General features: G+C 42.9%; 2 protein-coding genes across 2 annotated transcripts in view; both read right to left on the bottom strand.

Annotated features, from left to right (window-relative positions):
• LOC121556068 (dual specificity tyrosine-phosphorylation-regulated kinase 1B-like) overlaps positions 1-6,484 on the bottom strand; it is a 68,782-nt gene extending 62,298 nt beyond the window's left edge. Inside the window, 1 exon segment of the mRNA XM_045212815.1 lies at positions 6,374-6,484. The gene's annotated coding sequence lies outside the window, so the exon portion shown is untranslated.
• A 2,132-nt stretch (positions 6,485-8,616) lies between these two features.
• On the bottom strand, positions 8,617-12,285 carry LOC121543046 (rRNA 2'-O-methyltransferase fibrillarin-like). Its single transcript, XM_041852741.2, has 8 exons — positions 12,176-12,285; positions 11,080-11,205; positions 10,729-10,866; positions 10,282-10,547; positions 9,986-10,118; positions 9,789-9,901; positions 9,440-9,585; positions 8,617-9,173 (listed from the first exon to the last, which is right to left on the bottom strand). Exons 1-8 carry the CDS (start codon positions 12,282-12,284, stop codon positions 9,149-9,151), a joined length of 1,056 nt encoding a protein of 351 aa, XP_041708675.1. The 5' UTR covers position 12,285; the 3' UTR covers positions 8,617-9,148.
• Between the last annotated feature and the right edge of the window lie 530 nt (positions 12,286-12,815).

The raw sequence follows: 12,815 nt of genomic DNA, 5'->3' as shown, positions 1-12,815 counted from the left end.
ACTAGCTATTAGCCTAGCCAGCCCAGCCCAGCCAACCACCACGGTTATGGTCGGCAAGCTAGAACACAGCTAAAACATAACCACAGATCAAAGCAAAGAGAGCAGAGACTTACAGATTGATGGCTGGGGACCATCCGAAGGCAAAACTTTTTAATGTGTGTAGGCTGAATTGGCTACCAAAGCAAGGGGGAAGCGGGCGCTTCACCGGCCGATGGAGAGTCAGAGAAATGCCAAATAGATAGATTCAAGATGTCTGTCAGCAAGCACTAAGCCAAGGTGGAAAAAGTAAGAAAACTCCCATAGCCTATTTTACAGAGAACATGCCAAAAAGTTTACAAAACAAAAAGGAGAACATGATTTTCCCTTTCGTTTTGATACCACAGGAGGAATGCACCAGAGCCTGCCGTGCCAACAGGTTCCCATTAGATAACGCAGCCACAAAGTCTGTGAAGAGCACTTAGTCTTTTAGCAGACGCTCTTATCCAGAGCGACTTACAGTTAGTGAGTGCATACATTTTTCATACTGCATGTTGCATGGCCGCACATGCCCCATCTGCTTCTTGTTCACGTCACAATTCCTGCGATTGGTGGATTGTAGCTCACCACCGCCAACACTTGGAATGTAATTACATGCTAGCATGTCTATTGACTAACGTTAGCCAGCTTGAGCTAGCTACTGAGCTAGCATACAAACTTGGTAGCACAGAGTAGATCCTTCATATGACGTTGAGAAATAGTGCATTGTGGGTAGTTTAGAAGATATCCGGAAAGTAGTTAATAAATATGTAATAACCCAGAAACATAACTATGTTGGCACTTAAAGGTAACCAGATCGTAACTACAACTAAGTTACTAAAACTTTGACCACAGTGTGTTGTTACATGTGAGTAAAAACTCATGCTTCCTACCCTTTAATGTCTGGATTCCGTAATTCCGTCCGCATCGCAGATTCTTTAGGATCCTACTAAGGAGCTGGCAACAAGGGCTGGGCGACATGACCCAAATAACATATCACAATATTTTTAACATTGGACGGTATGACGGTATTTTAGTTTTTTGAAATAAAAGTTCTAAATATTGGTTTTGAGTAGTGCATGACCCTAGGGTGGCAACACATACATTCAAAGTGTTTTTAAAAATGGGGCTTTGTCCATTCTGATTGTTTTATACTGTTCAATGAAACCAACCAAAAGTTGGAATATAGTGGGCACTTTGAATACAGTGTTGTTTGACATGACAACGAATGAAAAAGCCAGGGAGGAGTTATTATGACAGGGTAGGAACCAAAGTGTTGGTCAGTGTTTCCCAGTGGACCCCTAATGTTACATTAAATGTTCTCTCTTAAGGTAGCTTTGATTTAGCTAAAATATTAATGCTTTGCATATTCCTCTCCGATTTAGAATATATACCGTTGCACAAACAACATGCTGATCTAAGCCTACACCAGCACTGGTATCAGGCTGTATTAGGTAATTAGCTACGTTTGCCAGCTAACTAGCGATTAGCAGCTAACAATATTTATTTTAGCCACAATGTTAAGAAAAGACAAACTAGCTATATGCAGACAGTAAGATACACAACCTAATAGTGTGATTATAGAACAGCACCTCATTGCATCTGCAGTTTTGACAATGCAGACTGTCACAGCGAGTGTTTGTTGTGACTCGTGGTAGTGCAAAAACTGCTCTTCTTGAAAGACAGGGGGCGGGGCTTGGTGTGTGGAAAGAGAGAGACGACTCAAGTAGCAAACGGAGTAAACTATAAAAACGACATTATTACACACGGCGGAGTGGCGTAAGACATTCAACAAACCAAGCATTGAAATACCGTTATACAAGGTAAAGTAAAAACCCAAACCGGTCCGTGCATTAATACCGGTATATAGTCAAATACAGTATACTGCCCAGCCCTACCAGCAACTTCTACCCGGAGCGCAGACACCAACCACACTGCCACTGCTATGACCACTCCCATGCTATGCAGGTCTCCATATACATTTGCTTGAATAATATACAGACTGTAGGCAAACAGCAAAGTACAGTAAAGGCCAGTTGGGGGGATCTTTAGAACTTCTCCCTGGTAGAGACCAGTAGCCTCTGTTCTGAAGAAGAAATGTGCTAGGTCTACTTGATGTGTGAATGATATAAGTCACTCTAGGAGCATAATGGAAGTTGAATAGGCTACTTCTTTATTAAAAGTCTGCATTTCAGTATTATAACCTTCATCAGTGGCACCTCAGGAAATGTGCTACCATGGCCCATTCTAGGTCTATACAGTCAAGGCGCACTTCGGATAGGGAGAAGTAGAACCACTAATAACCAGCTTTAGCCATGTTATAAAATCACACCAGAGCTATAGGTGCAGACTCCGCTCAAGATGTTATAGCAACCACCAACCAACTACTCAGTGGTCTTGTCTGCAGCTGTCAATTAACATAGAAGAGATGCACTAGTTTTCAAACAGACTGAGCATTTCCACTTCAGTTACTGGTCTGTACCACAAGGCTGGGCTTGAATTCTGACTTGGTGGGTATCATGATTGATTTATAGATGACAACGCTCACCTCAGTTCTTGAAATATACTTTGATTCACATCTGTTCAAGAAAAAAGGTATTTGACATGATATCCTGAAAAGGAGGATATGGGTTAAATGGAAGGAGAGAAGGGGGGGATAGAGGAATGGTTGTGGGTTTCTTGTAGCTTGCCTGGTTGCTCCTGGCAACAGCAGGGGGATAAATTGGAACTGTGGGATTACAGTAGTGTCCTTCAGTTTTTAAGATGCTGAGCTTTCCCCAATAGTTATCATTCACTAGATTAAAAAATGTTATGGTCATGCTAATCTCTGTAGTTTTTAATACATATAACGACTCAAAGAGGAATCAACTTATGTAATTATGATCGCAATGCTCACTTACTTAAATGACTGATGACAAATGTACATGTGATGCCATTGATCGAATCCATTCTAAGCATTCCTCCATTGCAAATTGATCTAAACATTCACTTTATGCAGTTTACTGAATGACCTAGCATATGGAATGTCCTTTGCCTTCTATCACATTCCACATTTTCCAGTTTCCATAACATTAAAAGGTTCTGAGCGTTATAAACACCATTCTAAGAACACAAAGCTGATCAGACATGATCAGATGTTGAATTGGCTGAAGATGTAGAGGTTTAGCAGCCAACTCTGTGGTTACATTGTGCAGGTAGCCCAGTCTTGAAACTCAAGCTTCACTGAGACACATGCCAGTCAAGGTGGGGTGGTCATGAACCAAAGGTGCAAGCAGAGACCTCATATAGTCTGTGCCTGAGAGAGCATCAGTGAACATACTGGTACACTCACTAGTGTGCATCCCAGATTTTTCCTTCAGAGGGACACTGAAGGCCCCCAAATCAGTATCCAGGGGCACCTAAAACCAACATTTTCTATAGAAACTAATCTAAGACAAGATACGGGGCAACATATCTAGGCTGAGATGAGGGTGATGTTAGGGGAAACACTGCACATAGACAACTTGAGTACTGCCGAGGTAGTGAAGTTGCTGTGCATCAGGAAATGGGTTCATATAGAGCCACATCAAAATCAAATGTGCTTCTAGAGGACTGGAGAAGTGGTGTGGGGTTGTCCTCTCAGAGAGAGATAGAGACACTGAGGGCAAAGTCACATTGGGACTACTGGACAGGAATAGAAGAGGGAGGGAAAGGGGTGTGGTGGGCAGGTTTAATAGGTGACAAGACAGGCTGCAGTTCAACCTCCCCGGTCCGAGTAACGTTCCAGGCCCTACTAAAGGCCATGTGCAAACTTTCTCTCTACAGTAAACTCACTGAACCCGTTTCCTTCCAGTCCCTCTCAAACACACTTTAAGGGCTTGTGCTCAAAGGGGACTGCCTCGAAAAGCGTGGGCTATGGACTGTGCCTTCTCTGTAACAGGCAAGACACTGCTTCCGCTGTAAATCAAGTTTGCCACTGTGTAAAAGGTAGGAGCGGGGAGAGGGGGGACGACGACGACTATGAACTTGTGAGCGAGTGGGTGTCTCCTCTTCCCCTCCCTAAGCTATCAAACTCAGGAGTAAATCAATAGATGAATGGGGAAGGCCCCCTCAAGTGGTCTCTCCAAAGACAAACAAGCGATCGGTTGACTCACCAGTGCCAGGTTCACCAGAAAAAGAGCATGGAAAGGGGGTGGGGGACAAGCTGCTACCTGGGTTGAAGTTACTAGATTCGAGTAAGAGTCAGAATTAGAGATGGCCACCCACATCATCATTATCGCTACTAGGCTTCATGACACACACACAAACTCAATGACTTGCACCTGCAAATGCCAGCACAAACTTTTCACACATGCTCACCGGTAAAACAGTGGCATGCCCTTGACTGGACCAAGTGCTCATGAGCTCTAATATTTATTTGCAACATGACCGGAAAGTCATCCTTGCAGGCGAGCATCTCATCAGCCTGGAATCACGCTCCCACAAACACCCAGCTTGCCTGACACATAAAACAACACCTCTTCACACAGTCAGTCTTTTGGTGACCAGTCTTGGCCAGGGGTCCCTCAACACCAACTTGCTGCACTTCACAGTCGTGTCAAGGTTCGGTACAATGAAGTTAGTCAGTCAGTCCATTCACAACAGCGTGTCACTCTGCTACCGGTACCAAAAGAAACCTCAAACAGAGCTTTTCTCTCACCCCAAATTGAGAGGGAAAGAGAACTAGAGAGGGGGGTGTATAGGCCTACAACATGAAGCTATGGTATGGAGGGATGTACTGCACGCTCAAGTTGGTCTTTCAATATCTTGGCAAGCGAATGTATCACAACTGTGTATTCAGCAAAGCTTTTGACAAAATTAATGGGTCATTGTCACGTGCAGTCAAATGCTCTTATTGTGGTTCAGAATGCTAAACCACAATAAATGACATTGACCAAATCCATGGTAATCATCCATGCAACTTGGAAGTACAGCATTTACTGAGAATCATCCATTTTAATGCTCCAGATGTATGAGGACATGCAACACCACAAGAAAGAATCATGACTCAGTAGCTTAGAGACAATGTCAAACTGCACCCAACCTTTCACCTAAAAACTAATGAGGGAATAATTTTTCTGGTTTACAAACATATGATGGATGTGGATGAGGGATACATTCATTAAGATCAAAATACATCAAATTCTGATGGCATACAAATTATAACGACATATGCATTAACGTGTAATAACGGTTTCACTTTGGTGCAGTGGTAACAGTAAGAGAATGAAGCCAACATGGTAAGGACAGAGGAAAGTGAATCCATTTTGAACCGGCGTTTCTACTTCAGCAAGGGGCTTGTTCATAATGCTACATGGAAATGAAGGGTGTAGGCACCGAGATTTATCCAGGGTATGACTTTGCGACAAAGGTTATTCAAAATGGAAAATATACTCCAACAAATACACAATAACAGACTGCTTTTCACAGTCTTAGGTGGCAATTTCATCAGAAACGGCATGTCCCTCCCAATTCATACGCGTGTGAACGAATGAAGATCCAAGGGTTGTAATGTCATCCATATATTATGACATTCTTTAACGTAGCGGTTTTTCCTGAATCACCACGCACAGCCTTCGTCAGAGATTACAATACCCTTCTTCAATGTCTTCCTGTGAATTATAAAATGAAGTTTGCAGCGGATTTTGGGCATTCCCTTTAAAATATTTGCATTAGCTAGTTAAAGGAAACACTGCAGATAAAATTAGGCCGGAGTGATTAAGAATATGGCATCCATCATTCCTCAATTTTACTACAAGTAGGAACAGTGGCTATGTTATGCATTGAAAAGGGAGGATATCCCAGTCATACATCAAATCGTAATCAGTCCATGATGAGGCATGCTCATGGACAGCTTACATGGCCAACACTGCCCATACAACATATTGAGACTACTGGCCTGGCCAGGGTTACTTTTGATAATCCTACTTCATTCCTACATTGCAGCTGAGAATGTGATTTCTAAAAGATGCAAAAGGGTAGTCTGAACTAGGCAGTTTTCCATCATGGCGAATCACAACCAACGCTGATGATCTACATTGCAAGGCATCACTACGGGGGAAATGTAGCTACTAGCTAGATTGTCCACAACGTGTACAAATCGATAAATGTTACAAGCCAAGTGAATGTCCTGTACAATTAACTAGCACCATTGTGATTGAAAATAGCATCTTGATGCTGAGGTTGGAGGACATGGGAGTGTACGGAAGGTGCTTTTTGTATGGATGTCAGTTTATCATCATGGTCTTCTTCACACACAAAACGACTGATGACAAAAATGGCATCTGTACAACAAATGAGTTAAAACCCAGTGAGTGAATAAACTAAGCTTCTCTCTTACCTCAGGCGGCGGTTCGTTTCCAGCTTCCCGGAGCAGCCATTATCAGTATTCCCTCTCTCCCTCCGTCCTAGCCTCCACCACAGGTACCGGGCAGAATAAGAACCGGTAAACCAATCCCCCCCCCCACCCCCCACCCCCACCCCCAAACTGTCACCCCTCTGATGGGTGAGATATCCTAATAACGAGAGGGTAGTGTCGTTTTTGCAATAAATTCCCGTCAAAACTTGGGTCTTCAGTGAGGTTAGTCTCCAAAACGCAGTCCAGCAAGAGCGCAAGATCAACTCGGAGGTTCGGCGCGGTCCGCCCGGCGCAGTGCAAGCTAGCTAATTGAGCAGTTCACAGGTAACAGATGTGGTATCGCTTGGGGTAGCATGGCGATGGCTAGGTTGTCATCCAAAATACACCTTATTTGTCTTCTTATCTCCCCATTGATTGTTGATTCTTTCGTGGCCTCTGTTTCACTCAAAAAACCTTGTAGCAAGCTGGCAAACGTTGGGTTTATTTTAGCTACTGCGTCTGGGAGGCTAGCTAGCTGGCTAACTAGCTAGCTTTCACTGTAACAGTTAGTACTACTATCCAACTACGTGGTGGGTGGAGGGGATGCGAGGAGTGTTGAAATAAAAAATAAACGATTAAAATAAAATTGGGGTATTTCCGTTGCACCGCTATAACTAGCGATGTGCATTCGCAAGGGACCCCCCCTCTCTGGCCGTTAATCTCGATCACTCCACAGGCATCACTAGCAATCGCTTCGACGAGGGTCTGCACGAAAAGCGCGCCCCCGACACGAAGCTCGTTCCCGCTTGATTGAGTTGCATCCCCCCTACAAAATGGCCGCCAAAACAAACCCACGACAGTCAGAAGCTACTGTCCTTGGTGCGGAATTAAACATCACATGGATAGCCTGTTCATAATCTAACACAGCGGTAATACATTTTTATGCAAACTGCCTCGGCATTAAAACGGTCGAAATTAGGTTTTAGGGTGAGTTAGCTAGTAAGGTAGGTAGCTAGCCAACGTTGCTAGCTAGCAAGCTCGTGCATGTTGCCTCAACGGCAAACCTTGACTGTTAACACCTTAGCGAACGAACTAGCTAAATGAGTACATTTAGATTCACGGACATGCTGTTACATATGTTTAGCTATTTAAATGATCATCTTAATACTGGTAAATTAGAAACCTCAATTCATTACATTTAGCAGACGCTCTTATCCAGAGCGACTTACAGTTAGTGAGTGCATACATTCATGCATTCTGTGCTTGAAAATCGCATAAGCGTTATCTAATGTTAGCTAGCTAACGCGTTGGGTAAATTACCGTTAACTAACGTTAGGCCTGCTAAGGGTCGCAATTTTCTGAGGGACTGTCATACTACCGGCACCTAGTTAACACCAGTTTGTCAATCATAATATCGCATCAGCTAACCATCAATCATGTTCAAATTACCCGCCTCATTAGCGCGTTTTGACGATAACCACTGCCCAATCTGTATGCACGTTCACTCACTTAAAATGGCGGCGGTCACCACCAGGGATGAAAATAATAATCTTTGTCTTTAGTCGCGCGAGTTCACATAATCGGTGCTGTTTTAGTACTAGCAGCTAGTCACCAACAGTTAAACGGTCATTTGGTAACGGTGAACACAATTTGGCCACGATGTGTACCCGCCCCCCTTTAACTTTCGTCATTAGTCAAAAGCGCGTTCACATGAAGTTAATCCATATCAAACTACACTGAAGAAAATATCAACGCTACATTAAACAATTTTACCGAGTTACAGTTCATATAAATTAGTCAATCTATGGATTTCACATGACTGTGTAGGGGCGCAGCCATGGGTGTCCCTGGGAGGGCATAGGCCCACCCACTAGAGCCAGGCCCAGCTAATCAGAATGAGTTTTTCCCCCAAAAATGTGCTTTATTACAGACAGGAATACTCAACATCCCACACTTCCACAGGTGAAGAAGATCCAGGGCTGGCGTGGGTACACGTGGTCTGCGGTTGAGGCTGGTTGGATGTACTGCCAAATTCCCTAAAACACTGAGGCGGCTTATGGTAGAGAAATGACCAATATAAAACTGGCAACAGCTCTGGTGCACATTCCTGCAGTCAACATGCTAATTGCACGCTCCCCGAACTTGCATTTATGTTTTTGTTCAGTATAGTTGAGTGACCATATCTTATGTCATGACAACATATTGTTCCTCTGACCAGGTCTAAAAATGCAGGACTAAATCAAATATACAATCACACTGTTTTAATAAAAAAAAATCAAGGTACAATATCACATTTAGGTCAAAGTTAAAACATACACATGGGTGTAAGTCAGTCTTGTTTTAACATCAAGCAAGAAATTATACATCTGACTTTGTGACTCAAGGATAAAATGAAATAGTTGCTCTTTAAAAGCAGATTACAAATTAATGTGAATATTAAACAAAACTAAAAGTTAAATCAATATATCAGGCTTTCCCTCTGTACAGTACTTTACATGGCACTACAGAGTTAATTAGGGAAGTGAATTCCACCCCAACACCCTCTCCCCAGACAAAGACAGTTATGTACTTCTGAAAGACAGTTATGTACTTCTAAAGCGACAGACAAGCAACCGTCCGAGTTCTGGAGACAGGCATACTAAAATGGACAGTTCAGATATGGGTGTAAGCATGTTGGGGTCCAATCAGTGCCTCGCTAAATCCCGGTGCTGAGCAGTTCCCCCTCGTGGCAGAGGTGGGTCCACAGAAAAAGTCACTATGCCACAGCGAAGGGCCAGTTCACTTCTTAATCTTGGGGGCAGGTCTGTAAGAAATAATATTTGATAAATTCAAAAGAAAACATTCCGTAAAAGCTTTGAAATGAACTTGATGCCAAAACTCAGATGTATAGAGATGAATTTAAACCAAAATCTGCACTTTAAACCATTTCAAAAGCACGTTTTTTTTTATTTTTCTTCAATAGTGACCAGGGGCGTGCAACTAGTTGTCCATCACAGATAGAAAAAATGCATGCATCACAGTTCTTTTTTTACGTGACCCGTGTATATTTATAAACAAGCATTTCCTCACCTGTAGATTCCTACTACGATGGCGTGATCTCTCTCATAAGGCTCCAGTGTCAGCTGCTCCTGGGGCTTCATGTTTTCTGAGCCCATCTTCTTCACCTCCGCAGCAAATACAGCCTCCGGTGCTGCCGTTGAATCAATGCAGTTTGCCTGGAGGGAGACGAGACAAATTTACTTTAATCCCACTGCACCTGAAACACGGCCCTCAGTAACAGTAATCTAGGTTGCTTCTAAAATCAAAAGCTTTGCAGTTCAATGTCTAATATCTTAGTTTGACTGCTCAAGAATAGTATTCCCGAAGATAGCACCACTAACTCTGAATAACACAGCTTCTTGCACAGTCTGTGTTTTACCTTGATTGAGATGACAAAATGCCCTCCGTTCTTGAGGAAGTTGTGAGCGTTGAGTGCAACAATTCTGGTCTGATCAGGCTGGGCCACATCAGCGAAGATGACATCTACCATGCCTGCACAGAGGGTTCAGCCAGAGTTAGTAAAATATCCATAAACCACCAGCCTTTTTGCATCAGTGTATGATTTTGATGACTTACCAACAAGCATGCGGTATTTGTGTGGATGCCGGGCGTCCTCAATGATGGGAATGATGTTGGTTCTCTTTTTGGCAACATTGAGCAGATCACGTCCTGACCTGTGAGAGAACTCTACAGCATACACAAGACCCTCCTGCAAAACAGAGAGGAAGTCTGTCATTACATGTACAGGGGTCAAAGGAATGAAGGTCCACACTTCATTGTGATAAACGTTTTAATAGTTCTAAACAAGACCATTATCGTGTAGGCCAACTAAACCAATGATAGTTCTGATTATGTGGGAAAAATATACTCACAGGTCCAACGATGTCTGACACGTGGGACACTGTCGTCCCTGATGCGGCTCCCAGGTACATGACCTTCGAGCCAGGTTTGATGTGGATCTGGTCAACTCCTCCCAAGATGGCTGCTGCCAGCTTTGACCGGAAAGGATTCCACGCTCTGTACTCAATCTTTGTTTCCCCTTCCTCGACATTCATCCTTTTTTCTCCATACACAGACTCTCCAATCACCATGTTCTTTGTCACCAGGGCATCTTCCTTACCACGGCAGATGAACACTCCTGAGGGTGGAAAAAAAGGACTTATGAAATTACAACACTCCGATACATTGGGAAGTTTAAGAAAATAAAATAAGAAATTGTGCATAGAGTGGGTGCTGCTGAACAATACAAACAATAGTGCAACTACAGGCCTCTGCTGGAGACAGCTTGTATTGCACAGCTCCCCAACGTTTCCACTCACCTTCATGTCTATGAGGCTCCACTGTGACTTTCCTGCCCGCCCCAAAGCCCCCACGTCCACCTCTACCCCTGGGGGTGCCACGACCACCTCCACGGCCTCTGAAGCCACCCTCGCCACTTGGAGACCTAAATCCACCTCCTGTAACAGGCAAATAACACTTAATGTCCAGTTCTTGCCCACATTTTAATACATGGCAGTTGCAAGAAATGTAATGTGTTAAGTCACGAGGTTGACTTGACTTCGAAAATGTGATAAGAATGCTTGTCAGTCAGGTACACTTACACAAGACGGAACGAGCATGCATCTATAAGCTTAAAAACATGTCAAATAAAATCTAGCTGTTTGACTTACCACCACCTCTGCCTCTGAAACCTCCTCGTCCGCCTCTATCGCCAAAACCTCCCCGTCCACCACCTCTGTCTCCAAAGCTCCCTCTTCCTCTGAAGCCTCCTCGATCACCACCCCGAGGGCTGAATCCTAAAAGAAAGAAGGAAGATTGTGAAAATTGAGATTGACATTCAAATCTGTATGCTGCCAGGGCCTGGTGTAAACAAATGAATGAGATGCTTCGGATTGATGGTGCATGCTATAGTGTAGATTACTTATAGAATCATAGATCCCAACAACTAATGCATGCTTATTTATTTGTCTTACAGACATGATAGCTGTAAGTAGTTTAGTGGCTAAATACACGTTCATTTCACCACCTGTGATGATTTGATACCCTAATAGCGGATTTAAGGGGTACAACAAAGAACTTGGAAATTGAATGGAACAGAATATTCCATTTTTTTTTTATGTCTCGGTGTTAGTTTGTCTGCTAACTAGAAGACTGCATTTGAGCTCGAGGGTTGTAACCCAAAGATAATGGGTAAACAGCATGACATTGCCGTGCATGAATCTAGCTAATGCAATGGTCTAGTTAGTTAGTAACCTACTTACCAATCCTAGCAGGTTGAAAGTACATGTGCCAATAACGTTTGACCTATATTTGGCTAGGCAATCAAAAATAAATCAAAATGGCACGTTTTCAGGCTAAATAACAAGAATACTTGTGTTGTGTGCGAACACTAGTTACCTAGATTGCTAGCTAGCTACTCGCGTATGAGCTCGCGAGGAACACGTGTTTAGTTTTCGTGCCATGCGGGCTGCACCATTGCGGTAATGTGCGTTAAATCACAGCATAAGCAAAGACAGTCCAAACACTGTAATATTAATGATAATTAGTGAAATTGAACACAAACACGTCGTACTTGTAACTGAATAGTTAGCTACATGCACTATTTACTTTTCGTCCAAGTTGTGTGAGAGAAATCATGGCTACTGCTCACAACACCAGGCCGGAAGATTAAACAATTTCACATATATTTGGCCTTCATAATAGTAAGACTTTGACGGGCATTTAAATTATGTATCCCCGTTTACTCAATTGATCAAATAAACTTACCTGGTCTCATATTTGCTTTCAATCTAAAACAGCTCGAGCTTGCTTTACCCGGTTTTGTTTTCTCTTCTTCTTCTTCTTCTTCTTCTTCTTCTGAACACGCAGCACACATTACCTACCAATGTGGCCATGCGTCATCAGACTCCTCCTTCCCATGATACACCACGGTCTGGACGCTTGTAATTGCATTTTTTGTCGCCACCTAGCTTGGATGTCCGTAAATACACCCCAGTCGTTTCTGCTCATCTTTATCAAGGGTGTCAATAATTTCGGACTTTCTAGTCTTGAGGCCAACACTGTAGAGGTAAAAATACTGCCTGCAGTCCTGACGGATCATAAAATAATATGGCTGACTGTACAAATGTGCAGTAATGATGATACGAAATACTCTGATGGTTATTGGAAATTGAATAACTCATTGTTATTGCATGATGATTTAAAAAATCTGATTAAGAATCTAATTTCTGTTTACTGGAATTTAGCTACCTCTAATGCAGAATATGGGAAATATTGGGAACTGCTGAAATTTAAAATCCGCTCAGCCTGTATTAATGAGAAAGCTAAATTGAATGATTTACAGAATCAACTAGATACATTTTATGAGGAAAAGGCTAGAGGAGCCTTCATAAGATCCAGAAAACAA

This window comes from Coregonus clupeaformis, unplaced genomic scaffold (genome assembly GCF_020615455.1).
Source record: "Coregonus clupeaformis isolate EN_2021a unplaced genomic scaffold, ASM2061545v1 scaf0053, whole genome shotgun sequence".
Lineage (NCBI taxonomy): Eukaryota > Metazoa > Chordata > Actinopteri > Salmoniformes > Salmonidae > Coregonus > Coregonus clupeaformis.
The sequence above is the reverse complement of the archived record's forward strand: the minus strand, read 5'-3'. Positions and strand labels throughout refer to the sequence as shown.